Source organism: Crinia signifera, chromosome 1, assembly GCF_055691185.1.
Source record: "Crinia signifera chromosome 1, ASM5569118v1, whole genome shotgun sequence".
In the NCBI taxonomy this organism is placed as follows: Eukaryota; Metazoa; Chordata; class Amphibia; order Anura; family Myobatrachidae; genus Crinia; species Crinia signifera.
In genome coordinates, this window is record NC_139217.1 from 40,545,091 (window position 1) to 40,570,836 (window position 25,746).

General features: G+C 49.2%; 1 protein-coding gene across 9 annotated transcripts in view; it reads left to right on the top strand.

Annotated features, from left to right (window-relative positions):
* Window positions 1-25,746, top strand: part of DYSF (dysferlin) — a 248,303-nt gene that overhangs the window by 130,719 nt on the left and 91,838 nt on the right. For all 9 annotated transcript variants that reach the window (XM_083187755.1, XM_083188146.1, XM_083187910.1 and 6 more), the window contains 6 exons: window positions 11,448-11,541; window positions 11,786-11,863; window positions 18,853-19,034; window positions 19,689-19,829; window positions 24,527-24,556; window positions 25,549-25,575. In XM_083187755.1, coding sequence (XP_083043881.1) covers window positions 11,448-11,541; window positions 11,786-11,863; window positions 18,853-19,034; window positions 19,689-19,829; window positions 24,527-24,556; window positions 25,549-25,575 — 552 coding nt within the window. The remainder of the gene's footprint in view (window positions 1-11,447; window positions 11,542-11,785; window positions 11,864-18,852; window positions 19,035-19,688; window positions 19,830-24,526; window positions 24,557-25,548; window positions 25,576-25,746) is intronic.

Genomic DNA, 25,746 nt, shown 5'->3' on the forward strand with positions numbered 1-25,746 from the left:
AATTTGTGTAAGATCATTTTCATTTCCTTGATTTAGCCCCTTGTGATTCTTAATAAACCTCCCGTTGGAATTCAGTGTGGGCATACCCAGACTTGCAGGTTATGTCAGGTGCATAAAGGTTTCTTCAACATTTTTCATAGTTAGATGGGTGGTTAGCATACCCTACTCACAGAGCAGACATGTAGTAACAGACACATATAGGTTTCTTTTCTGGCTTCGATCCCGTTTTTTTTCCTCTCTAACCTTCTAAATACTCTCTTCCCCATTTCTCCAAAAAGAGTACATTCACAGGGATTTAAAAAAATCCCAAAAAGGTACTTTTTTAAGACACCACCCCAGGGAAAAATGTCATACACAAATACCAAAAGATCAAAGTACAATGTTGTAGCCACAATAGTAACCGTTGTCCAAAGGTTATTCAGGTACAAGAAAAAAATCCCCAAACAATAAAAAACAAATAAAAAGCTACAAACAATTTTCATTTCCAGTCCAGAAATGTATCTTTAATTCTGATGTGATACCTCTGGATGGAAGAAATGACCGCTGTTCACACTCGGCAATCTGGTTGACGCATTTCAGGCGCATGAGACTTTGAACAAGAGCTCAGAGGCTTGTGCTGAGCTCTGTTTCTCTGGCCTATGGAGGACAGCAGCAGCAGCGGCCTCATCATGGGAGGGCTTGACCTTTATCAAGACACCATGGGAACATCCCACTTTCAGCTGCAGGTGGCGATGTGACTGTGATGCATATAACCCGCAATGGCCTGTAGATGCACCCTCTTGGTGGCAGAGCATGCACAGTATTAGAGATAGGAAGATTCGCCCACATACTCTACCTTATCCAGAGTAGGAGTATGGGCCTTCTGTCCAAGGGGTTTGTATGAGATGGGGATGGTCCACTTTAGTGAGGCCTAGAGGGCAGAGGTAGTGACAGGGGTCCTGACAACTCTGCCGCCGATGGTTGCTGATTTGCCATCGATAGTTAGGCTATGTGTAGACAGTGCCCCACATATCCACTGTTTGATATTGGTGACCTCCTATCTTGCCATCTGGCCTCGACGTTTGCAAGCAGGAGAGGCTTCAGAGGACGGACTGCAGCACGGTTCAAATTTAGGCAGTGAGCTTTCTGTGTATGATTATATTACACCCACACTGGCCTAGTCACATTCCTATGGCCACGTGAATTGGATCAGCTCTGATAAACATGCTTACTGGTACTAGTAACACAGCTGAAAAAACAGTCCCACGTAGTGACCACAAGTCCCGTTCTGTTCCTGGGTCGAGGGGGGGCTCTCTGGATCCATCGTCTCATTCTTGCCAGATCTGGTGATTTCCGTCAGAATCAGTGGAAAAGGTCACCTCACGTAACGTTACAGGCAGGCTGCCATATACCCGTGGTCTTGTCACGTAACGTTACAGGCAGGCTGGGATATACCCGTGGTCTGGTCACATAAAATTACAGGCAGGCTGGCATATACCCGTGGTCTGGTCACGTCACGTAACGTTACAGGCAGGCTGGCATATACCCGTGGTCTGGTCACGTAATGTTACAGGCAGGCTGGCATATACCCGTGGTCTGGTCACATAACATTACAGACAGGCTGGGATATACCCTTGATCTGGTCATGTAAAGTTACAGGCAGGCTGGGATATACCCGTGGTCTGGTCATGTAATATTACAGGCAGACTGGTATATACCCGTGGTCTGGTCATGTAAAGTTACAGGCAGGCTGACATATACTCGTGGTCTGGTCACGTAACGTTACAGGTAGGCTGACATATACCCGTGGTCTGGTCATGTAAAGTTACAGGAAGGATGGGATATACCCGTGGTCTGGTCACATAACGTTACAGACAGGCTGGGATATACCCGTGGTCTGGTCATGTAAAGTTACAGGCAGGCTGGGATATACCCGTGGTCTGGTCACGTAACTTTACAGGCAGGCTGGGATATACCCGTGATCTGGTCATGTAACGTTACAGGCAGGCTGGGATATACCCATGATCTGGTCATGTAACGTTACAGACAGGCTGGGATATACCCGTGGTCTGGTCATGTAACGTTACAGGCAGGATGGGATATACCCGTGGTCTGGTCATGTAACGTTACAGGCAGGATGGGATATACCTGTGGTCTGGTCATGTAACGTTACAGGCAGGCTGGGATATACCCGTGGTCTGGTCATGTAAAGTTACAGGAAGGATGGGATATACCCGTGGTCTGGTCACATAATGTTACAGGCAGGCTGGTATATACCCGTGGTCTGGTCATGTAAAGTTACAGGCAGGCTGGGATATACCCGTGGTCTGGTCATGTAAAGTTACAGGCAGGCTGGTATATACCCGTGGTCTGGTCACGTAACGTTACAGGCAGGCTGGGATATACCTGTGGTCTGGTCATGTAACGTTACAGGCAGGCTGGGATATACCCGTGGTCTGGTCACATAACGTTACAGGCAGGCTGGGATATACCCGTGGTCTGGTCATGTAAAGTTACAGGCAGGCTGGGATATACCCGTGGTCTGGTCATGTAACGTTACAGGCAGGATGGGATATACCCGTGGTCTGGTCACGTAGCATTACAGGCAGGCTGGGATATACCCGTGGTCTGGTCACATAACGTTACAGGCAGGCTGGGATATACCCGTGGTCTGGTCATGTAAAGTTACAGGCAGGCTGGGATATACCCGTGGTCTGGTCACATAACGTTACAGGCAGGCTGGGATATACCCGTGGTCTGGTCATGTAAAGTTACAGGCAGGCTGGGATATACCCGTGGTCTGGTCATGTAAAGTTACAGGAAGAATGGGATATACCCGTGGTCTGGTCATGTAAAGCTACAGGAAGGATGGGATATACCCGTGGTCTGGTCATGTAATATTACAGGCAGGATGGTATATACCCGTGGTCTGGTCATGTAAAGTTACAGGCAGGCTGACATATACTCGTGGTCTGGTCACGTAATGTTACAGGTAGGCTGACATATACCCGTGGTCTGGTCATGTAAAGTAACAGGAAGGATGGGATATACCCGTGGTCTGGTCACATAACGTTACAGACAGGCTGGGATATACCCGTGGTCTGGTCATGTAAAGTTACAGGCAGGCTGGGATATACCCGTGGTCTGGTCACGTAACTTTACAGGCAGGCTGGGATATACCCGTGATCTGGTCATGTAACGTTACAGGCAGGCTGGGATATACCCGTGATCTGGTCATGTAACGTTACAGACAGGCTGGGATATACCCGTGGTCTGGTCATGTAACGTTACAGGCAGGATGGGATATACCCGTGTATGGTCATGTAACGTTACAGGCAGGCTGGGATATACCTGTGGTCTGGTCATGTAACGTTACAGGCAGGCTGGGATATACCTGTGGTCTGGTCATGTAACGTTACAGGCAGGCTGGGATATACCCGTGGTCTGGTCACATAACGTTACAGGCAGGCTGGGATATACCCGTGGTCTGGTCATGTAAAGTTACAGGCAGGCTGGCATATACCTGTGGTCTGGTCATGTAACGTTACAGGCAGGCTGGGATATACCCGTGGTCTGGTCACGTAATGTTACAGGCAGGCTGGGATATACCCGTGGTCTGGTCACGTAACGTTACAGGCAGGCTGAGATATACCCGTGGTCTGGTCACGTAACGTTACAGGCAGGCTGGGATATACCCGTGGTCTGGTCATGTAACGTTACAGGCAGGCTGGGATATACTTGTGGTCTGGTCATGTAACGTTACAGGCAGGCTGGAATATACCCGTGGTCTGGTCACATAACGTTACAGGCAGGCTGGGATATACCCGTGGTCTGGTCATGTAAAGTTACAGGCAGGCTGGCATATACCTGTGGTCTGGTCATGTAACGTTACAGGCAGGCTGGGATATACCCGTGGTCTGGTCACGTAATGTTACAGGCAGGCTGGGATATACCCGTGGTCTGGTCACGTAACGTTACAGGCAGGCTGAGATATACCCGTGGTCTGGTCACGTAACGTTACAGGCAGGCTGGGATATACCCGTGGTCTGGTCACGTAATGTTACAGGCAGGCTGGGATATACCTGTGGTCTGGTCATGTAACGTTACAGGCAGGCTGGTATATACCCGTGGTCTGGTCATGTAAAGTTACAGGCAGGCTGGGATATACCCGTGGTCTGGTCACATAACGTTACAGGCAGGCTGGCATATACCCGTGGTCTGGTCACATAACATTACAGACAGGCTGGGATATACCCTTGATCTGGTCATGTAAAGTTACAGGCAGGCTGGGATATACCCGTGGTCTGGTCATGTAATATTACAGGCAGACTGGTATATACCCGTGGTCTGGTCATGTAAAGTTACAGGCAGGCTGACATATACTCGTGGTCTGGTCACGTAACGTTACAGGTAGGCTGACATATACCCGTGGTCTGGTCATGTAAAGTTACAGGAAGGATGGGATATACCCGTGGTCTGGTCACATAACGTTACAGACAGGCTGGGATATACCCGTGGTCTGGTCATGTAAAGTTACAGGCAGGCTGGGATATACCCGTGGTCTGGTCACGTAACTTTACAGGCAGGCTGGGATATACCCGTGATCTGGTCATGTAACGTTACAGGCAGGCTGGGATATACCCGTGATCTGGTCATGTAACGTTACAGACAGGCTGGGATATACCCGTGGTCTGGTCATGTAACGTTACAGGCAGGATGGGATATACCCGTGGTCTGGTCATGTAACGTTACAGGCAGGATGGGATATACCTGTGGTCTGGTCATGTAACGTTACAGGCAGGCTGGGATATACCCGTGGTCTGGTCATGTAAAGTTACAGGAAGGATGGGATATACCCGTGGTCTGGTCACATAATGTTACAGGCAGGCTGGTATATACCCGTGGTCTGGTCATGTAAAGTTACAGGCAGGCTGGGATATACCCGTGGTCTGGTCATGTAAAGTTACAGGCAGGCTGGTATATACCCGTGGTCTGGTCACGTAACGTTACAGGCAGGCTGGGATATACCTGTGGTCTGGTCATGTAACGTTACAGGCAGGCTGGGATATACCCGTGGTCTGGTCACATAACGTTACAGGCAGGCTGGGATATACCCGTGGTCTGGTCATGTAAAGTTACAGGCAGGCTGGGATATACCCGTGGTCTGGTCATGTAACGTTACAGGCAGGATGGGATATACCCGTGGTCTGGTCACGTAGCATTACAGGCAGGCTGGGATATACCCGTGGTCTGGTCACATAACGTTACAGGCAGGCTGGGATATACCCGTGGTCTGGTCATGTAAAGTTACAGGCAGGCTGGGATATACCCGTGGTCTGGTCACATAACGTTACAGGCAGGCTGGGATATACCCGTGGTCTGGTCATGTAAAGTTACAGGCAGGCTGGGATATACCCGTGGTCTGGTCATGTAAAGTTACAGGAAGAATGGGATATACCCGTGGTCTGGTCATGTAAAGCTACAGGAAGGATGGGATATACCCGTGGTCTGGTCATGTAATATTACAGGCAGGATGGTATATACCCGTGGTCTGGTCACGTAATGTTACAGGTAGGCTGACATATACCCGTGGTCTGGTCATGTAAAGTAACAGGAAGGATGGGATATACCCGTGGTCTGGTCACATAACGTTACAGACAGGCTGGGATATACCCGTGGTCTGGTCATGTAAAGTTACAGGCAGGCTGGGATATACCCGTGGTCTGGTCACGTAACTTTACAGGCAGGCTGGGATATACCCGTGATCTGGTCATGTAACGTTACAGGCAGGCTGGGATATACCCGTGATCTGGTCATGTAACGTTACAGACAGGCTGGGATATACCCGTGGTCTGGTCATGTAACGTTACAGGCAGGATGGGATATACCCGTGGTCTGGTCATGTAACGTTACAGGCAGGCTGGGATATACCTGTGGTCTGGTCATGTAACGTTACAGGCAGGCTGGGATATACCTGTGGTCTGGTCATGTAACGTTACAGGCAGGCTGGGATATACCCGTGGTCTGGTCACATAACGTTACAGGCAGGCTGGGATATACCCGTGGTCTGGTCATGTAAAGTTACAGGCAGGCTGGCATATACCTGTGGTCTGGTCATGTAACGTTACAGGCAGGCTGGGATATACCCGTGGTCTGGTCACGTAATGTTACAGGCAGGCTGGGATATACCCGTGGTCTGGTCACGTAACGTTACAGGCAGGCTGAGATATACCCGTGGTCTGGTCACGTAACGTTACAGGCAGGCTGGGATATACCCGTGGTCTGGTCATGTAACGTTACAGGCAGGCTGGGATATACTTGTGGTCTGGTCATGTAACGTTACAGGCAGGCTGGAATATACCCGTGGTCTGGTCACATAACGTTACAGGCAGGCTGGGATATACCCGTGGTCTGGTCATGTAAAGTTACAGGCAGGCTGGCATATACCTGTGGTCTGGTCATGTAACGTTACAGGCAGGCTGGGATATACCCGTGGTCTGGTCACGTAATGTTACAGGCAGGCTGGGATATACCCGTGGTCTGGTCACGTAACGTTACAGGCAGGCTGAGATATACCCGTGGTCTGGTCACGTAACGTTACAGGCAGGCTGGGATATACCCGTGGTCTGGTCACGTAATGTTACAGGCAGGCTGGGATATACCTGTGGTCTGGTCATGTAACGTTACAGGCAGGCTGGTATATACCCGTGGTCTGGTCATGTAAAGTTACAGGCAGGCTGGGATATACCCGTGGTCTGGTCACATAACGTTACAGGCAGGATGGGATATACCCGTGGTCTGGTCACGTAGCATTACAGGCAGGCTGGGATATACCCGTGGTCTGGTCACATAACGTTACAGGCAGGCTGGGATATACCCGTGGTCTGGTCATGTAAAGTTACAGGCAGGCTGGGATATACCCGTGGTCTGGTCATGTAAAGTTACAGGAAGGATGGGATATACCCGTGGTCTGGTCACATAACGTTACAGACAGGCTGGGATATACCCGTGGTCTGGTCATGTAAAGTTACAGGCAGGCTGGGATATACCCGTGGTCTGGTCACGTAACTTTACAGGCAGGCTGGGATATACCCGTGATCTGGTCATGTAACGTTACAGGCAGGCTGGGATATACCCGTGATCTGGTCATGTAACGTTACAGACAGGCTGGGATATACCCGTGGTCTGGTCATGTAACGTTACAGGCAGGATGGGATATACCCGTGGTCTGGTCATGTAACGTTACAGGCAGGCTGGGATATACCTGTGGTCTGGTCACGTAACGTTACAGGCAGGCTGGGATATACCTGTGGTCTGGTCATGTAACGTTACAGGCAGGCTGGGATATACCCGTGGTCTGGTCACATAACGTTACAGGCAGGCTGGGATATACCCGTGGTCTGGTCATGTAAAGTTACAGGCAGGCTGGCATATACCCGTGGTCTGGTCATGTAACGTTACAGGCAGGCTGGGATATACCCGTGGTCTGGTCACGTAATGTTACAGGCAGGCTGGGATATACCCGTGGTCTGGTCACGTAACGTTACAGGCAGGCTGAGATATACCCGTGGTCTGGTCACGTAACGTTACAGGCAGGCTGGGATATACCCGTGGTCTGGTCACGTAATGTTACAGGCAGGCTGGGATATACCTGTGGTCTGGTCATGTAACGTTACAGGCAGGCTGGGATATACCCGTGGTCTGGTCACGTAATGTTACAGGCAGGCTGGGATATACCCATGGTCTGGTCACATAACGTTACAGGCAGGCTGGGATATACCCGTGGTCTGGTGTAAATATAGACATCAGCCCCTGGGTATCCCAGCTCTGTACACATATTCCATTACATGCACTGTCAGCACTGGGAATGGGATCTCTGGTGATACGCACAGTGTACCGGTTACATTGCTGCATGTGTGTTCTCCACCTTATTCCCAATAGTTTACAGAAACATCACACAAGTAATCTCTCAGCAATACCACATTTACACATCCCTAAAACCCAAGAATGAACGTGACATACAGTATACAAAGTTCAGGAATCTTGTAATGTGAAGGCTACATCCATCTCTGCCACCCCACTCCATCTCTGTCCTGACCCCATGCTCCGGTACTGCAGAGCACGCCTGTCAGACACACAGCCACACCCCCCTGTCTCCCTGACACCTGTCACCCTGCCACAGAGGGGTGTGGGAGATACAGATACCCCATGCTCCGGTACTGCAGAGCACGCCTGTCAGACACACAGCCACACCCCCCTGTCCCCCTGCCATCTGTCACCCTGCCACAGAGGGGTGTAGGAGAGACAGATACCCCATGCTCCATTACTGCAGAGCACGCCTGTCAGACACACAGCCACACCCCCTGTCTCCCTGACACCTGTCACCCTGCCACAGAGGGGTGTGGGAGATACAGATGCCTCATGCTCTGGTACCACAGGTTTTGCCTGTCAGTCACACGGTGCCTGCTCAGTTACACAGCCACATCCCCCTGACACCTGTCACCCTGCCACAGAGGGGTGAGGGAGAGATAGACACGTCTGTATTCAGCACTTCAGGGATAGTATACCACTTTCACACTGCCTAAACGTTTTAAAAACTGGTATTTTTAAACGGTATTGGGTCTGAGCCTTCACATTGCAGTAGATTATTGTTTGAAATACCGTTTAAACACCATTCACATCAGTCAACCCGTTTAATCCCCTGAACACGTTTCAAGGCAGAACGCAGGGACAGCCTATCACAGGTCTGTACTCTGTTGTTTTTACTAAATACCGTTTCAGAGCCATTCTCACTGCATAAAAAACGGCTCTGAAACGTGTAGGACTCTGCTTTTTAAACGATTTGAAATACCGGTTATCTTTAACCGGTAAATGAACTCTGGCGCTTTCCCACTGCAGCCTTAAACGTTTTAAAATGGGAAAAAAACGGCAATATACCGTTTAACAAGTACAGTGTAAAAGGGGTATTACTCAGGCTAGTTAACTATACTTCCAACAAGGACGCTCGCTCCACTTCTGCTGCTCCCGGCACACTTTACCGTTCCCAATAGGAGGCCATATCGATGGTATAATTTGATAAAAAGTTCAAATAAAGTTTTTTTTTTTTAAACGCATGTTGACCTTTTCCTGTGTCAACCAATGCTATGCATGTTGCTTGTGTTGACCTTTTTGTCTATGTTGACTTGTCAACCCTAACTGCTGACAGAGACACCGTCCACCTATCGCCTGGGTACCCATGACTTGCGGTTACCCACGTGTTTGTCATTGTTGCCGCTGGTAACGGTGGCAGTAAGACGTACTTGCGAGTACTGGACTCCGCCACTCTATCCAGCAGCAGAGGGTTAAGTCCCCAGTGTCTGTAACCAGGCCTGACACAGAAAAATCAGGATTCTTTGAACCTCCCGGTAATTGTCTTGTTTGTATTACAGTCATTTCCCCTCCGACCCACCGTGAGTAATTTCCCTCTGCCGTTCCTTCACTTGCTTATTGCTATTTTAAAAAGCCCATGTGCTGTGGAACATTAGCGATACACAGGCTGACATTAAAGGCAGCCTCTCCAATAATATACAAAGTGTGCGCAGCTTCCAGGCCTCAGCCAATCAGAGCCATTAACTTCTGACCTGGCGCAGTGAACATGTGCCACCAGCAGAAGTCTTCTGGAATCTCCAACCTCTGCCTGCCCCGGCTTCTCTGCACTCGGCTCGCCGGGGCACGTAGGAGTCCTCCTGATTATGGATGTGTCACATTTCCTAATTTGCTTACATTGGACAGGTCCGCGCACCCATGATCCTCTCTGCTTGGCCATACTCTTCATACCTTTCTTCGTTTTGTTGAGCGGTGAACTTTTAACACTGCCTGAGATGTAGTTAAACAAATTGCAGGCTGTGCGTAGTATATTACCGGCATAATAGCAGCAAATGACCCGTTGCATTCTTCCTCCTCTTCACTCTTAATGACTTACAGTGTAGAGGGGTTAGCCCCCCTCGGGCCACACACAGGCCATGCCGTACAGAACGCTGCATTGTACAGCCGCTGTTAGCTGCCCTGGCTTGTGGCTTCTTGGCATCGTATCTGTAGCGTTAGTGCTCCCTGCGGACCGGTCACGTGCTCGGGGATATAGCTGGCTCTGTGCTGCCTTCACTCATTTCCTTAGGGTCGCCTTGTGTGAGGAGGCGGCAGAATTGGCCCCATTTATAAACCCACTGTGCCAAGAGCCGCGCACCGAGGGGGGGAGTGGATGGTCCTTGCCTTCACATCTCCTTGTAGGGCTTGAGTTTTATGATTGTCACAATGGTGCTTTGCCTCTGTCCTCTCTGGTGCAAATCTTGTGTGATTATGGGTCATGAACGGCACTCCGAGCCTTCTGGGTGTTGGTGGTGGGAGGTTATGGTATGGTCCGGCCTGGACAAGGTGTCCTGCTCAGATGGGCCTGAAGATGAGGGAAACCATAATTCTATTCAGTAACCGTACAACCACTGTAAATCTGATTTATGGGGAGGGGGGGGGGGGGGGGCAATAGACATCTCCAGCTGTAGGCACAAGGAGTTTCCACCAAGAAGTTTCCACCTCTCCGGAAAACACTGAAGCGTATTATCCTGGCCTTAGACCCCGGTTGTGCAGCATTTCCCTATAGTCTCGTTCTTTCCATATGGAAGAGTTGGCCAGAAAGCAAGGCCATCTGCTTTAGTAGCATGTGCTTGATCCTTGCCATTGGCAATGGCCGTGGACCTTCATGGTGCATGACCACCTGTGGAGCCGATCTCCCGTTCCTCTGGAAACTCGTTCCTCTGGAAACAGACATGGACGGTCACCAAGACAGAATTGCGAACAGGTGCGAGGGATTCACCCGAGATCTCCAAATGACCATAATGGAGGCATGAGCCATGTCTGTCTGTAGGACAGAGTCTGGGCATCCACAGAGACTACAGCTGCCAACAGTTATCCAGCATGGACAGACCTAGGGGGAGATGTAACATTGGAAAGAGATAAAGTAGAGCGTACCAACTAATCAGCTCCTAACTGGTATTATTCAAGCAAAGCCTGTAACATAAGTGTTAGATGCAGATTAGCTGGTACTTTACCTCTCTCTAAGGTTTGATTAACTGTATATATGTATCCCATAACTAGGTTGTAATTACTTAATACCTGGGAATCTGTTCAGTTTCTACGCAGTAGAGGGTTCCCCTTGGTCAATGGAGTTGGTATATGGAGAGCGAGGATAATAATAATGGGCGTACGAGTCCATAGAGATGTAGCTGCACTCATCGTTGCCTGATCACCGCCACTCGTGCCCGTTTGTCGCGCAAAATATTTACAACCGCGTTTCTATGAGATGTGGGAGCGAATGAGACGCACAGGCATGGTGACGGAATCGCGGCAGTACAACACATGGACGCCAAGGTGTACAGACATTATATACAGTAGATGGGGAATGTCACCACATAAACCTGTCGTCGTTTTCCTTTTAGGGTGGAGTTACAGATGACAAAAGCGATGACGGGAAAAACATGGCTACTCTGAGCTTGGGAGTGAACAGACCCACAATATCCTGCATCTATGATTGTGAGTAAGACCAGTACGGTCAGCCATTTATACAGAGTAATGTTGTGATATGTATTGCAGTATCCTTTCCAAGGTGCTTCAATAATGCTTGTGCGCACTGCTGTTCAATATCAGCCAATCAGATATCTGCAAGCATTATATCTCCGCTCAATAATAGCTAAGTGCTGATTGGATGTTAGGGTTTACTGCACATTCACCCATTGCTTTTTATTTACCTCATACATTATGTGCCCATTTCTCCTAGATGGCAATCTATATCACTTGCGCTGTTACCTCTACCAGGCCCGGAACCTCATCCCAATGGACAAGGACAGTTTTTCTGGTAAGAACAATAGTCTATATGGGGAGGCTGGACTGATGGCTGGGTAGGCCAATCCCGGCAGCGGGATCCTGGGATTTAGGGCATTTTTGGCCAGGATAGGAAGCTCCAGTCCTGGGATTTCGGGATCGCAATGGGCAAACGTATTTCATCCTTTTCTGCCGGACAGTGCTGAGCACTAGCAACACTTGGCTCAGGTGCCGCCTGGCAAACATGGCGGGATGTTACCGGTCACTCTGCGCAGCTAGGCATCGGTCCGCCGTTCCCACCCACCCACTAAAAGGACTACTTCTAAGAAGTATCTAGCACGGATATATATATATATATATATATATATATATCATTCATTTGTAGTTTGTTACTTTTCATTTTTGTTGTTTTTGTAGTAATTGTGTCAGGACGCAGCGTTTCCATGGGGATCCTGTTCTAATTCTTCATGGAACAGACAATCCAGCATATCTGGCATTGCCAGGAACATTCCGGATTTTGTCAATCTGTACGATTCATCACTCTTTGGGCCTGATTTTGGTTTGATTGTTCCCCGACGTATCCGCACCGGGGACCGATGTTGTGGCTCTGCGCATGCGTATATTCGCATTTGCGCATGTGCGGACGCCTTCAGCGACTTGCACAGTCGCCGAGACGTTAGCACGGATGGGGGAGGGGGGAGGGATGGAGGTGGTCAGGGGGATGAAGCATGGGGACAAAAGCTGTGGGTGCGCCCAGGAAAACTCTGGGTGTCTCCATGTGAATGCAGGCAGGCTGCGGCCCGCAGGGGGCGAGCGGCTGACCACACAGGACGACAGCCGCCTGCCCCGTTCTTGGCGAACAGGGGAAAAATCATTAGATAAAATGAACATACATTCACAATGCGGCAGGGATGTTCGCACGGCGGCAAGGGTGGGGCATTCGCTCGGCGCGGTGGGCAGCGTTCGATGGCTCGCTAAGCAGCAAATTAATTTACGCTGCTTAACGAGTAACCAGAATCAGAGCCTCTGTACAGATGTTCTATAATGACTGGGCCATGCTGGGGCTTGTAGTCCCACAACAATTGAAGAGCTAGAGGTTGCCTACCACCGCTATGACTGTGTATATATCACCGCGGAGGGGGGGGGGGGAGTTGGGGGACGGGATGGTTTTCATTTATGTACTTACAAGATTCAGGTGTCACTGAGGGGAAACTTTATTTGATGCCTCTCCTGAAGTCAGGTTTAAAGTTAGGAAAACTTTTCGGATTCCAGACTCTTCAGTGTTTCCATCTGCCCGGACCCCCATCCCCCCCCCACCCCCCCTGCCCCACACACATATCTGACTTCCACAGACTGCGCCCAGCCGTTCACAGAACCCCCTTCATATCATGTTTATTGTGAATGAAAGAATTGATTGAGACCGCTGGAAATGAAAACACCTGACTCCTGGTGAAAGCCGTAAAAAGCACTTTATTATTTATTTTCGCTTGCAAACACTAAATTAGCGCAACTCATACACCCTGGAAAATTCATACCGAGCGTTTCAAAAACCAGGTATGTTTTCTCGGACGGGGACCAAATTTCGGAGAATTTATGGTGGAATTAAAAAGCCGGCATCCTACCGTTAAACTAGACCTTGACATAAAACTGTCTGTAAAGTGATAAATTTAGTGGCAGTGAAACGGAGGGTGAAATTAGGGGTGAGGTGTGCCGGTGAGCCGTACATGTGCGCCACGCTACGGGCTTATCACAGTTTGTTATACGATTTGTGTAATAGAATGGAGCGTAGGAGCGGAGGACCTTTAGACGCAGCTCCACAAATCACAGGAACCAGGGTATAAAACCCTGCTTTTATTAGTGGAAAGTAATGGCCGGGCCATGAGGCACTTGTCCCTGGGGGCCCGGCGAGAGAGAGCTCTGTGTGTGCCTAGTCCGCGGTCTGTGTGCCCTGGTTACCTCTGGCGATGCACCTGTTGGAGAATTAGCAGCTAACCTGTCAACAGTCACTTACGTTTTGTGTGATTGCTTGTACATTAAATCTAGCACCAGCTCCGCCGGGCGGTATAAGGTCACCGCTTACAGAAACAGGGCGCGTCGACGTTACTGACGCTCGGGTAGAGGCTGCTCCTCTCGCTGCTGCAGTGCATCACCTGGCTGTGGATTTGCCACCCAATAGACGGGATACAGTCGACAAGCATTAGGTCGACACCACTAGGTCGACATGACTGAAGGTCGACGTGCAGGAAGATCAACATGGGTTAGGTTGACAGGGTCATTAGAACGACACAAGCATTAGGTCAACATGGAGAAAGTCGACATGGGGTTTTTCACGTTTTTTGGGAGCTGACGTGCCAACTGGCGGTATTTCATGACCTACCATCCACTAGGGCAGGCATGTCCAAACTGTGGCCCTCCAGCTGTTGTGAAACTACACATCCCAGCATGCCTTGCCATAGTTTTAGCATTACCTAATAGCAAAACTGCAGCAAGGCATGATGGGACATGTAGTTTCACAACAGCTGGAGGGCCGTCGTTTGGACATGCCTGCACTAGGGCGTGGTGGGAGAATAAAATAGTCCTAATTTGAAGCATGGCCAGCGCGGCAAGCCGTGCGAGGGGACGCGGTGCAACGTTTTAGTGTCCATGTCGACTGTGTCGACATTCGGGTAGCAAAAATGTGAAAAACGCCATGTCGATCTTTGACCGTCTACCTTCCCCATGTCGACCTAATGCTTGTATCGACCTAACCCACGTCAACCTTCCTGCGTGTCTATCTTCAGACATGTCGACCTTCATGCATGTTGACCTAGTTGCTGTCTATCCAATGATCCCGATCCCAATAGACTGAAAGACCCTTTTTGGGGATTTTGGGGGGTTATTCAGACCTGAGCCCATGTCTGCTATTTGTCAGGCCGGCCGATAATTGATACACTTCACTTATGGCCCGTGTACGCGAGGCCCACTGCGATAAACTCATGATACATTTTTAGCGTTGGTAGTAGTTAATTGGCAGGAAGCCGGTGCTTGGGGGTGGTAACTAGATGTTTTCTGGGCGTGTCCCGGCGGTTGAGGGGGAGGTTGTGTGATGTCAGCTCTGGATACGATCCGACTGTTTCTATCGCAGTCACCGAGTAAGTCCTGGGCTACGCACACACTAGAAAAATCATCCGATGGTTCTACTGATCCAGCTAATATCTACCATATCTACGCTAAACCACTTGCAGCCTTGCCCCGGGCGGGATTTCACTCTGGGCGGCGTGTAACCAATCACAGGGCCCTGCGATTTATCACAGCAGCGGTCAGGTCTGAAAAACCCCTTTGATTACATTTTTTACATGGGACAGCATCCGGATGGTAGGTCGACAGTATATGTTCGACGCGTGCAAAAAAGGTCAACACAATTAATAAGTTGACACGTGGCTATTGTTGACACATGAAAAGGTCGACGTGACTATTAAAATTTGGGAAAAACACATGTTGACATTTTCACGCGTCGACCTTTTCCACCTCATGAACCGCACTCAGATGGGACTGCGGAAGAAGAAGGTCATAAATAGGTAAATAAGGATATACTGTAACGGGTGATTTGTACGTGGTAAAAGCTTACTATTAATATGGCCGACACCCTGCGCGATGGCACGCTATGTATGACGTGAAAGCAGAAGCGTTGGTGTGACTGGCACCACATCTCAATGTCAGGAATTACCTCACACTGGGCTAGATAACACGGGGCAGATGTATTAAGCCTTAAAAAGAGATAAACATGAGGATGATAATGGGTGATACATGTCCAGCCAATCAGCCCCTAACTGTAATTTTTCAAACAGCCTATAACATGACATCTAGGAGTTGATTGGCTGGTCGTTTATAACCCTTCTACCCTCACGTTTATCTCTCTTCAAGGCTTAATAAGTCTGCCTCACAGTCTGTAATGTGACAGTTAGGAGCTGATTGGCTGGTACACTATCTCTCCACTTTATTGCTGTTTAGTACATCTGGCCCATGGTCTTTATAAAAATACGTTGGCGATGGCCGTCTCCTCAGCAGTACGCATGTGACCCGCGGAACGCTCCGCCCGCGTGTTTCACCGCCAGGATGAATGCACCGCTCTGCGTGTGCTCCTCAGCGTGTTCTAAGATCGAGATGTCCATGTTACACAGAGCAGAGGGTCCCCCAACTTGTCGGGGGTGTTATTGTTTATAAGTCGCTTCCAGCACCATTATTTGGGTAAACGTCTCCGCTGGCAGAACGATCATTATTTCTCAAGTGCTCAACAATGACTGTGCTGTTATAATCGTCCGGCCTCAGGGAGTGATCTCATCCCGCGCCATTGGCCGGCCTGGAAGTTTGTGGAGGTGAAATCAGCCAACTACAACATCCATTAAAGTTACAATGCGCAATTGTGATCGCTGTGTAAACAGGCTTTACAAAGTGCGACCCATTCATAGAGAATTATACTGTCACCAGTCACAGAATGTAATTTACTGAGTGGGAGAGCGTGGTAATATGACCTGTCGTAGTACTTCGTACATACATTGTATATAGTGGACTGCATGCTTCTAGAATTACATGGTCTTTTCGGTACTCTTTATGTAGTACGGCGCCCGTCGCGGGTACATTTATGTATGGCCGCGACGCGACGCGACCGACGCGATGCCCGCGATTTCCCATTGAAACCAATGTTAAACTTTGAAATCGTGTCGGTCGCGTCGCGGCCGGCCATAAATGCACCCGCGATGCCCGCGACGCGATGCTCCCGATTTCCCATAGGAATCAATGTTAAAAGCCGCGATGGACCCGATTTTACTGTTAAATGCCTCAATCCACCCGATTTTGGCATAGGAATCAATGTTAAATGGGCCACAGAGCCCATTAACCCTTAAATGTCCCCCCAAATTTTTAACGCCACCCCACGATCCACGGCAACCCGAAGCGTGGCGAGCGCAGCGAGCCCGCGAGGGGCGGCGGTACGCGTCCTCCGACCTTTTCATGCCCTACTATCCACGTCGGCGTGGTGTGAGAATATAATAGTGTGGCGAGCGCAGCGAGCCACCGAGCCCGAAGCGTGGCGAGCGCAGCGAGCCCCGCGAGGGGACGCGGATACCTTCACAGTTATACGCGTCCCCTCGCGGGCTTCACAGGTGTCCGTGGCGACCCAGACACCTGTGAAGCCCGCGAGGGGACGCGTCTACCTGTGAAGGTATCCGCGTCCCCTCGCGGGGCTCGCTGCGCTCGCCACGCTTCGGGCTCGGTGGCTCGCTGCGCTCGCCACACTATTATATTCTCACACCACGCCGACGTGGATAGTAGGGCATGAAAAGGTCGGAGGACGCGTACCGCCGCCCCTCGCGGGCTCGCTGCGCTCGCCACGCTTCGGGTTGGCGTGGATCGTGGGGTGGCGTTAAAAATTTGGGGGGACATTTAACGGTTCATTGGCCCTATTTGGGCTGTGTGGCCCATTTGACATTGATTTCTATGCCCAAATCGGGTCCATTGAGGCATTTAAGTGTAAAATCGCGGTCAATCAGGCTTTTTAACATTGTTCCCTATGGGAAAATCGCGGTAATCGCGGTCATCGCGGGCATCGCGGCCATCCCGATTTACCCGCGATGACCGCGATGACCGCGATCACCGCGATTTTTACCCCCGACGCCCGCGATTTCAATCGTGGGCGCCGTTCTAGGTAAAGAGTACCGTCTTTTCTTCTGTATGTGACTAGTACTAAATTTACCAAAGATTCTGAAAAGAAAAAAAAGTGCTGTTTCCCATAGCAACTAGAGATGTGCGGGATCGGTTTCACTCGGTTCTGAAATCCGGATCTTGTTGGCTGTCCAAAACATGTGACAGCCGATAGCCAATAAGATCCGGATTTGTAAACCGAGTAAATTCGAGTCACCCCGAACCCGCACATCTCTAATAGCAACCAACCAGAGTGTCTACCATTTTATAGGATGCAATAGAGAAATGATAGAATGATTAGTTACTATGGGCAACATCACCTCTTTCCATGTTTAGAAGCGTTAGTAAATGTTGCCCTAAGCCTCAGTTTTGTGCCCATAGCAACCAATGATCTTTGAGGTAGCATTTATCATGTACATTCTATAAAATAGAAAGCAGCTGATTGGTTGCTAGGGGCTACTACACCACAGGTGCTTTTCGCCACTATATTGACTGCTTGATTACAAATAGATGTCAGGAAATAAAGTTAGAAGCACAGTGTAAGAGATGGTAGCCCTCATTATTATTATTGGTTTGGACAAGTCGCCTGCTAGTTGTGGTTGGAATATATGCAGTTACCACTTCCCGCCAAATAGAGTCGGATTATCTCTCTGTGCGGATTTCACGACCATCGCCACGGCGAGGAGAGGCAGGGGGCGGAGTCTATACAGTCCCCCTCAGGCACAGTATTACTGCACACATGGGAGGTTCTGCAGCCTGTGTCTCCCCACATCACACGTCACCATGAGACTATATGCAGGTGAATGGGCCCTATTGCCATGCCAGCTCCTAACTGCCATGTTACAGGCTGTGTTAGGAAAATGACAGTTACTGCAGAAGCTGGTATTTTATGGCTCTCCAATTTATATCTCTACATGGTTTGATGCATCTCAGCCCTAGAGGTACCTTTAAAAGATGGGAGTTCTATTGAACATAGGATGTTGCTATAAGCAACCAATTAGATTCTATCTATTACATCCTGGGAGTCTCGGGTGCTTCTCATGGCTGTCTGTGCCATACTGGGTGGCAGTGGGACACTTGCTCATAGAAGAAGCGGCCGTATAGACAGTTGTGGGCTAAGAGCTATTTGGTATTTATGGCCAACTTGTCCACTATTTAGAAGGTTTGATACAACCCTAACCTATATTACAAATAACAAACACATACATGATAAAAGAGAGTGAAGACAACCAAAGTGGAACAGAAGCATGGGTGAATGTAGGTCACAAAAGTCCATAACATAAGGTGGGCTGCTGAGACCAGACACTCAGGTAATGTCACAGTAATGTTTTCTTCTGATTACAGATCCCTACGCCACCGTATCCTTCCTCCATCAGAGCCAGAAGACCGTGGTGGTGAAAAGCACTTTAAACCCAACATGGGACCAGACGCTCATCTTCCATGAGATCGAGATATTTGGAGGACCTGAAATGGTGGCTGAAGTTCCTCCCAGTATAGTAGTGGAAATCTACGATCACGACACCTACGTGAGTGTCCCCAGGGTCCTGCTTCCCTGCCAGTGACTCAGTCACCAGTGATAATACGTAGGGGTTATTATGTTTATAGTCCGCTGTTTTGCAGTGCGCACCCATAAGAGAGCACGTCCGCCACAGGTTCTGCTCCCTTGCATCTCAATACAGTGCATTACTGGGAGTTAACCCATGAGACTTTGCACAAGAGGTCAGAGGCTGAGAAGCTTGTCCTGAGTTCTGATTGATGGAGCTCATCACATGCTTCTCAGGCCCATGGAAGACAGCAGCAGCAGCGGACTCATCATGGGAGGGTTTTTTATCAGAGGCAGCGCTGAGTCTGTGAGGTCTCATACAGAGTAATGTACAGAGGAATATACATTTATTTATCCCCCACCAGTTACCCATTGACCAAGTTTATACTGCCTTTACTCTGTGTTTTGACAGTGTAATATTCTCCGTGCAGTTTGCAGCCAGTAAAGACAAGTGGGAGGGGCCCCCTCTCTAAAGTGACCCGTTCCCCCCGAAGGCTTAATCCGCCCCTGGGTCTCATTGTAGATTGGTATAGTTGAGCAATGAATATAATTTGCCCTGAAGCATAATCATGGCACTCTGTACTGTTAGAGTAGTGACTCCATTTTGTTAGAGTGGTGACTCCATTTTGTTGTGCAGGGTGCGGATGAATACATGGGGCGCTGTATCTGTAGACCCAGTTTGGAGCGGTCGCCAAGGCTGTCCTGGTATCCGATAATGATGGGGGACAAGAACACAGGAGAGCTGTTGGCTGCCTTTGAGCTCATCCTCCGGGAAAAGGTAAATAATGTAAAGAATTTATTTTTAACCCATTAATGCCTTCATGCTGTTTTACATGGAGATAGTGGCTACTCTTTATCCCTAACCCTTAAAGTACATCAGCAGCTAACTGATGGTAAAATGTACTATATTCTCCATGACTAGAGAAGTATTGGGACGCATGACCATTACACCAACCGGGAGTGCAATGGCCCCGTACAGCCTAGACTTACTCAGCGCTGTGAAGGCCGTGGGGAGAAGGAGGCCGCTGATGACGTCAGTGGTCCTCCCTCACAATGGCCCGGAAACGCCTGCATTTTCAGGGGCACTCCCAGAAACCGCCGTTGTTCTGCCCCGAAACGGTCGCAGGGTATCAATCACCTTGCATAAGGACAGCGAACGCTAACCTTCACTTGCGCGGTTCGTACAGATGGCTTGCACATGCGTACAGCCTACTGTCTGATAATCGTTCAGGCTGCAAATTTATAGCCGAGCGTGCAGATCTGAATTGGACCCACAGTGTATGTGTTTATCTTGTAATGTTGCATTTACCACATTTTCCTTTAAAAAGTGACATGGAATTACGCCGTGCTGCTGCGGACAGGTTGTTGTCACGGTAATAATGGAAGTAGAGGTAATAATGCACATAGATTGCAGCAATGGCAATTTAAAGTAAAATGTTTTTATAGTATTAGCATAAGGGGGAGGGAGTCAGAAGCAGACAGCCAATGAGGAGCTGTGCCAGTGATGATCATAAGTGGGAGGGAGTCAGAAGCAATCAGCCAATCAGGAGCTGTGCCAGTAATGATCATAAGGGGGAGGGAGTCAGAAGCAATCAGGCAATAAGGAGCTGCGCCAGTGATGATCATAAGTGGGAGGGAGTCAGAAGCAATCAGCCAATCAGGAGCTGCGCCAGTGATGATCATAAGTGGGAGGGAGTCAGAAGCAATCAGGCAATAAGGAGCTGCGCCAGTGATGATCATAAGTGGGAGGGAGTCAGAAGCAATCAGCCAATCAGCAGCTGTGCCAATATTAGTTGACTCTTTTTTTTTTTTTGCAAGAGCACCTCCCCATTACACTTTTCTCTTGCCCACTATGCCCACTGGGATTGCCATGATTGGGCTCACCAAGCCCCAACCACCACCACCACCTTCCCAGTCAGCAACTGTTGAGCACCTGCAGATGAACTGCCCGCAAATTGGCACAGATGCATCTTTGCCGTATTCAGCACGGGGAACCTTTTCTGCACACACCCCTCCAACTCCCATCCTGTCGCCTTACTGCAGGGGGTCATTAGCACAACACGTGTCTCAGTCACCACGATTACGGCTGAGGCAGATTTTCCTGTGTCCGAGTATTCACAACATTTTTAACCCTTTGAGTGCCAACACCGTGCAAAATATCTGCTTAGACATTGTCTGGTCTCTCAGTACAGCGCTTTAACCTCATCATAGTGAGGTTTCCTGGGCCCTGGGGGACTCCGGAGCCGGCTGCCTGCATAGGGGGGATCATGGGCGACGGACACCCCGCGATGGAGGCCGCCATCTTGAATGGGTTTACAGGAGATTGCAGCCTGTTCCAGGAGCTCAGCATAGCTGGTTGATTCCAAGTGATTCCAGATGGACCATGGGGATATGTGCCCTACGTGTGAATCTGTCCCCAGTGGGGCGCAAGCCCAGAGAGTTGAGCAACCTGATCCTGCGTGGGCAGCTGCTCTGGGAAGGTCTGTGTCTGACTTAGTACAGGCTTTAAATAGACAGAGGGATGAGTTGGTTAGATCTCCCAGACCATTGTCATCCTCACAACCTTCGTTAGGCTCTATTCCTTCCTCTCAGGGGGACCCGGCATTTATACAGGCCATGCAGGACACTGCTCAGAGTGTGCACAAGATTAATGCATTTATGGAGCTGTTTACTAAGGAGTCTGAGGTTTGTCTCAGACACCCTTTATCCACTCCACCTCTTCCTAATATAGACTCTGAGGAGGACGGAGAGTGTGTGGACGACATATCATGGGAACAGAGGGAAGAGACGGAATCCTCTGTCCCTGTTGTTGATGATATTTACACCTATTTGGACAATTTCACGTGGCGCTCAAATGGTTAACATCGGTTCGGTGCATTTTACGCTGCAAAGAAAACAGATGGTGAATTCTATCCATTGTAGAGACTTCAGGTGATGAAAGTCGGTGGTACAGGTTAGTTCCTGTTACCGAATGGCGGCCCTGGATGTGCGGCTACAGCCAGTATCCCCCGTCTCGTCATTCCCCGGCAGGAATCCGCTTCCTAGAATACAATCTGATGGAAACGCTCACAGGCATGCTGACGCTCTTTGATGTTCCACTTGTCAGGACGCCTGTGCTGTAGGTTCGCACATTCCAGATGCTGGGAGAGGGCGAGGTTGCCCGAAGTCTGGACCCTCCATGCCAGCTGGATATAAGCTCGTATTGATATTGGCTGCCTCTCACCAGTCTGCTGGCTGCAAAACGCTGCAAGGAAATTGTAAAATAGGTGAAGGAAGACTCGGAAAATAGAACCTTATTGAATATTACATGAAAATATATCGTTAGGAAAAGAAAAATGACATCCTGCAGTCTGGAGCAATGCGGAGGATGACTACTGAGGCTACACATTGCTCTTACCGTCGATGGGATGTCACAAGGGTAGGGATGGGTATACTGTATAGTGCGTCTGGGCCAGTTTCTTTTACTATCTCATCTAGTGTGTATGGAGGCAGCAGGAAGCAACAGACTGAGAGTTATATAGTGGGAAGAGCAGGGTTCCCAGCAGCACAGAGTATATCAGGAGACGAGTGATGTGTCAGTGAGGACAGGGCTGCATGTGACAGGGGCAGTGACATGATGTGAGGAGGGGAATGGAGGCAGCAGGAAGCTGCAGACTGAGTTATATAGTGGGAGGAGCAGGGTCCCCAGCAGCACAGAGTATATCAGCAGATGAGTGATGTGTCAGTGAGGACAGGTCTGCATGTGACAGGGGCAGTGACATGATGGGAGGAGGGGAATGGAGGCAGCAGGAAGCCACAGACTGAGAGTTATATAATGGGAGGAGCAGGGTTCCCAGCAGCACAGAGTATATCAGGAGACGAGTGATGTGTCAGTGAGGACAGGGCTGCATGTGACAGGGGCAGTGACATGATGTGAGGAGGGGAATGGAGACAGCAGGAAGACTGTGGGATTTCTCAGCGGCACAGATAGGGTTACCACCTAGTCCCTTTAATTCCGGACACATATGAATTGCACAGGTTCTGTGGCTGGCTGACTTCAGGACTCCATTTCACCTGATTTTAAACTGCCACAGAACCTGTGTAATTAACATGTGTCCGGAATTAAAGGGACTAGGTGGTAACCCTAGGCACAGAGTATATCAGGCTTTGTGTAAATGTGGTCAGGGCTGCATAGGGGCAGATCATTTGGAGCCATTGGGAAAATAAGAACTTACAAATCGCTAGAACAACCATCAACCAATCAGGGCATTCGAGCATACCGAGATGGACAAACTTGTAGCCAGAGCATTAGAGCATTAACAGAAGTGGACACGTCCAATCAGAGCATTAGGATATTTAGAGGATGGACACTTGTAGCCAATCAGAGAATTAGGGCATACAGATGTACACACTTGCCTCCAATCAGAGCATTAGGGTATACAGGGTTGGGCAGCTGTAGCCAATCAGAGCATTAGGGTATACAGTGATGTACACCCTTGTAGCCAATCCAGAGCCGGCCCTAGCCTAAATGATGCCCTAGCCTAAATGATGCCCTAGGCAAGCACCGCTACTAGTTCCACCTCTGACCCTGCTCCCCTTTCCCAGCACCTTCAACCCTCATCATAGCAGTCATCATTTTGGTGCTCCTACCCGCAATATTTTAAATAGAAACAGCGCACACATTCGGTGCGCAGCCCAAACAGGGGTGTGTTCTTGCTGGGAAGTGGCATGGCCACACAATAGTACCCCCAATTCAAATTATGCCACACAGTAGTGCAACTTTATTCACATTATATCATGCGATGGTGTCCCTTATTCACGTTACATCACACAGTAGTACCCCTTACACATATGCCGAACACTATTGCACAACCAACCCACCCACAGAGAGCACTCGCACAGCCGCTAACACTGTGACCTCTGCCTCTGCTTGGATACAGATGTTTCCTCATACATCTTGACTCAATAAGCCATGCAGCTCCTGACCAGTTCTGCTAACCAAGGGGCCTTTTTTGATGTAAATTCGTCTTATTTGCATTGTTATGTGACCAGGACACACAAGGAGCTTCCGATGATTAAAATGTTATGCGGCATGCCTATATTCTGTGTGCAACTGTGGCTGTACCTGCATACTGAATGCTATGTTACAGTGATTTCCATGAATACACTATTCCATATGCAGATACAGCCTTACTCACACACAGAATATAGGCATGCTGCATATCATTTTAATCAGCAGAAGCTGCTGATGCCCCTAGGCATTCCAAATGCCCTAGGCAATTGCCTAGTTTGCCTATGCCTAAGGCCGGCTCTGAGCCAATCAGAGCATTAGGACATACAGAGACAGACAAGCTTGTAGTACATGTACAAGACATAAGGAAACATCACTGTGGAAAATGCAGCAAAAAAAACAAACAGGAAAATCTATATTAACACGTATAATAATGAGTGTGTTACACTGATTTATCCTTATAAGTCCTGTTTTTCTCTTTGCAGCCAACCCTGCATCACATCCCTGGACTGGAGGTAGGCCTAAGTCATAGGTTATACACTATTATTATATTATTCTTTTGGCACGGACTGTAGCTCTAGATTACTGCTGATTATGGTGTCGGTGTACAGTATATGCAAAAGTCCAGGTGCTGTGATGTCATTTCTGGACATCGCTAACTATACTATATGACCATCAGGGCTGCCGAGAGGTATGCCAGGTCCCGGTAAAAAGATTAGGGGCATGGTCTAATCGTGAGAGGCGTGGCCACCTCCCGCAATAAGGCCATGCCCCAAAAATGTTTAAGGGGGGTGAGAAAACACTAAAGTTGGGGGGGGGGGGGGGGGGCGGGGTTATTGCCAACCCCCACCTCAGCAGCAGCACACACCTGCAGCATGTGCTGTGCTAACAGCAGGCTCAGCATGACCTCTCATGCTGTCAGTGAGACGCTCATGCTGAGCCTGCTGTCAGCACAGCACATGCTGCCCGGGAGGGATGGATGGGGGTATCGGACCATGGTCCCCGTCAGGCCCCTCCACCAAGCCCAGGCCTGGGTAATTAGTACCCCCCCCCCCCCCTCTCGGTGGCCCTGATGACCATAGGTGTGCTAATAATCACAGATTGACATTTAGATAAGAACCGCGGACATAGAGCACACTGTTCAGTGCTACCCTGACACTCCTGACACTCAGCCAGGCATTCGTCGTTCGGGGTTTGGGGGTCTTGCAAGGCTGCGATTGCACAGCCATTAGAATCAACCAGAAAAACCCCCATAGGACAAAAATCTAAGAGCACAGACACGTGTCTCGGAACTGCCCTTGTATGTATGTGATTTGGATGTGGATACCAGGACATGAAAACAGTGGGTAGATCCCGGTAGGTCCTTCATTATAATTGTATATTATTGGTTGTAACGCTCCAGTTATTCATTCTGTTCTATTCTTCTCAGTGATACACAGAATGACTGTATAATATAATTATTCATTTATGTATAAAGGTCTCTAATGCTTTGTCTTGTTTTACAAAGGGTGAAATCTCCGGAGTTCTCGGTGAGGTAAGTGACCCTGTGGGGACATCTCTCCCAGCTGTAGAGCGCAGGTCTCTGCCAATGCCGCGTACTGTAGGTGATGTCACCAATGTTTGGGAGCAGCGGCAAATGGTTTAAATACTCTCATTAAAGGGACAATGAATTTACCAGCAAAACACAACTCCCCTGTCCTTTGCT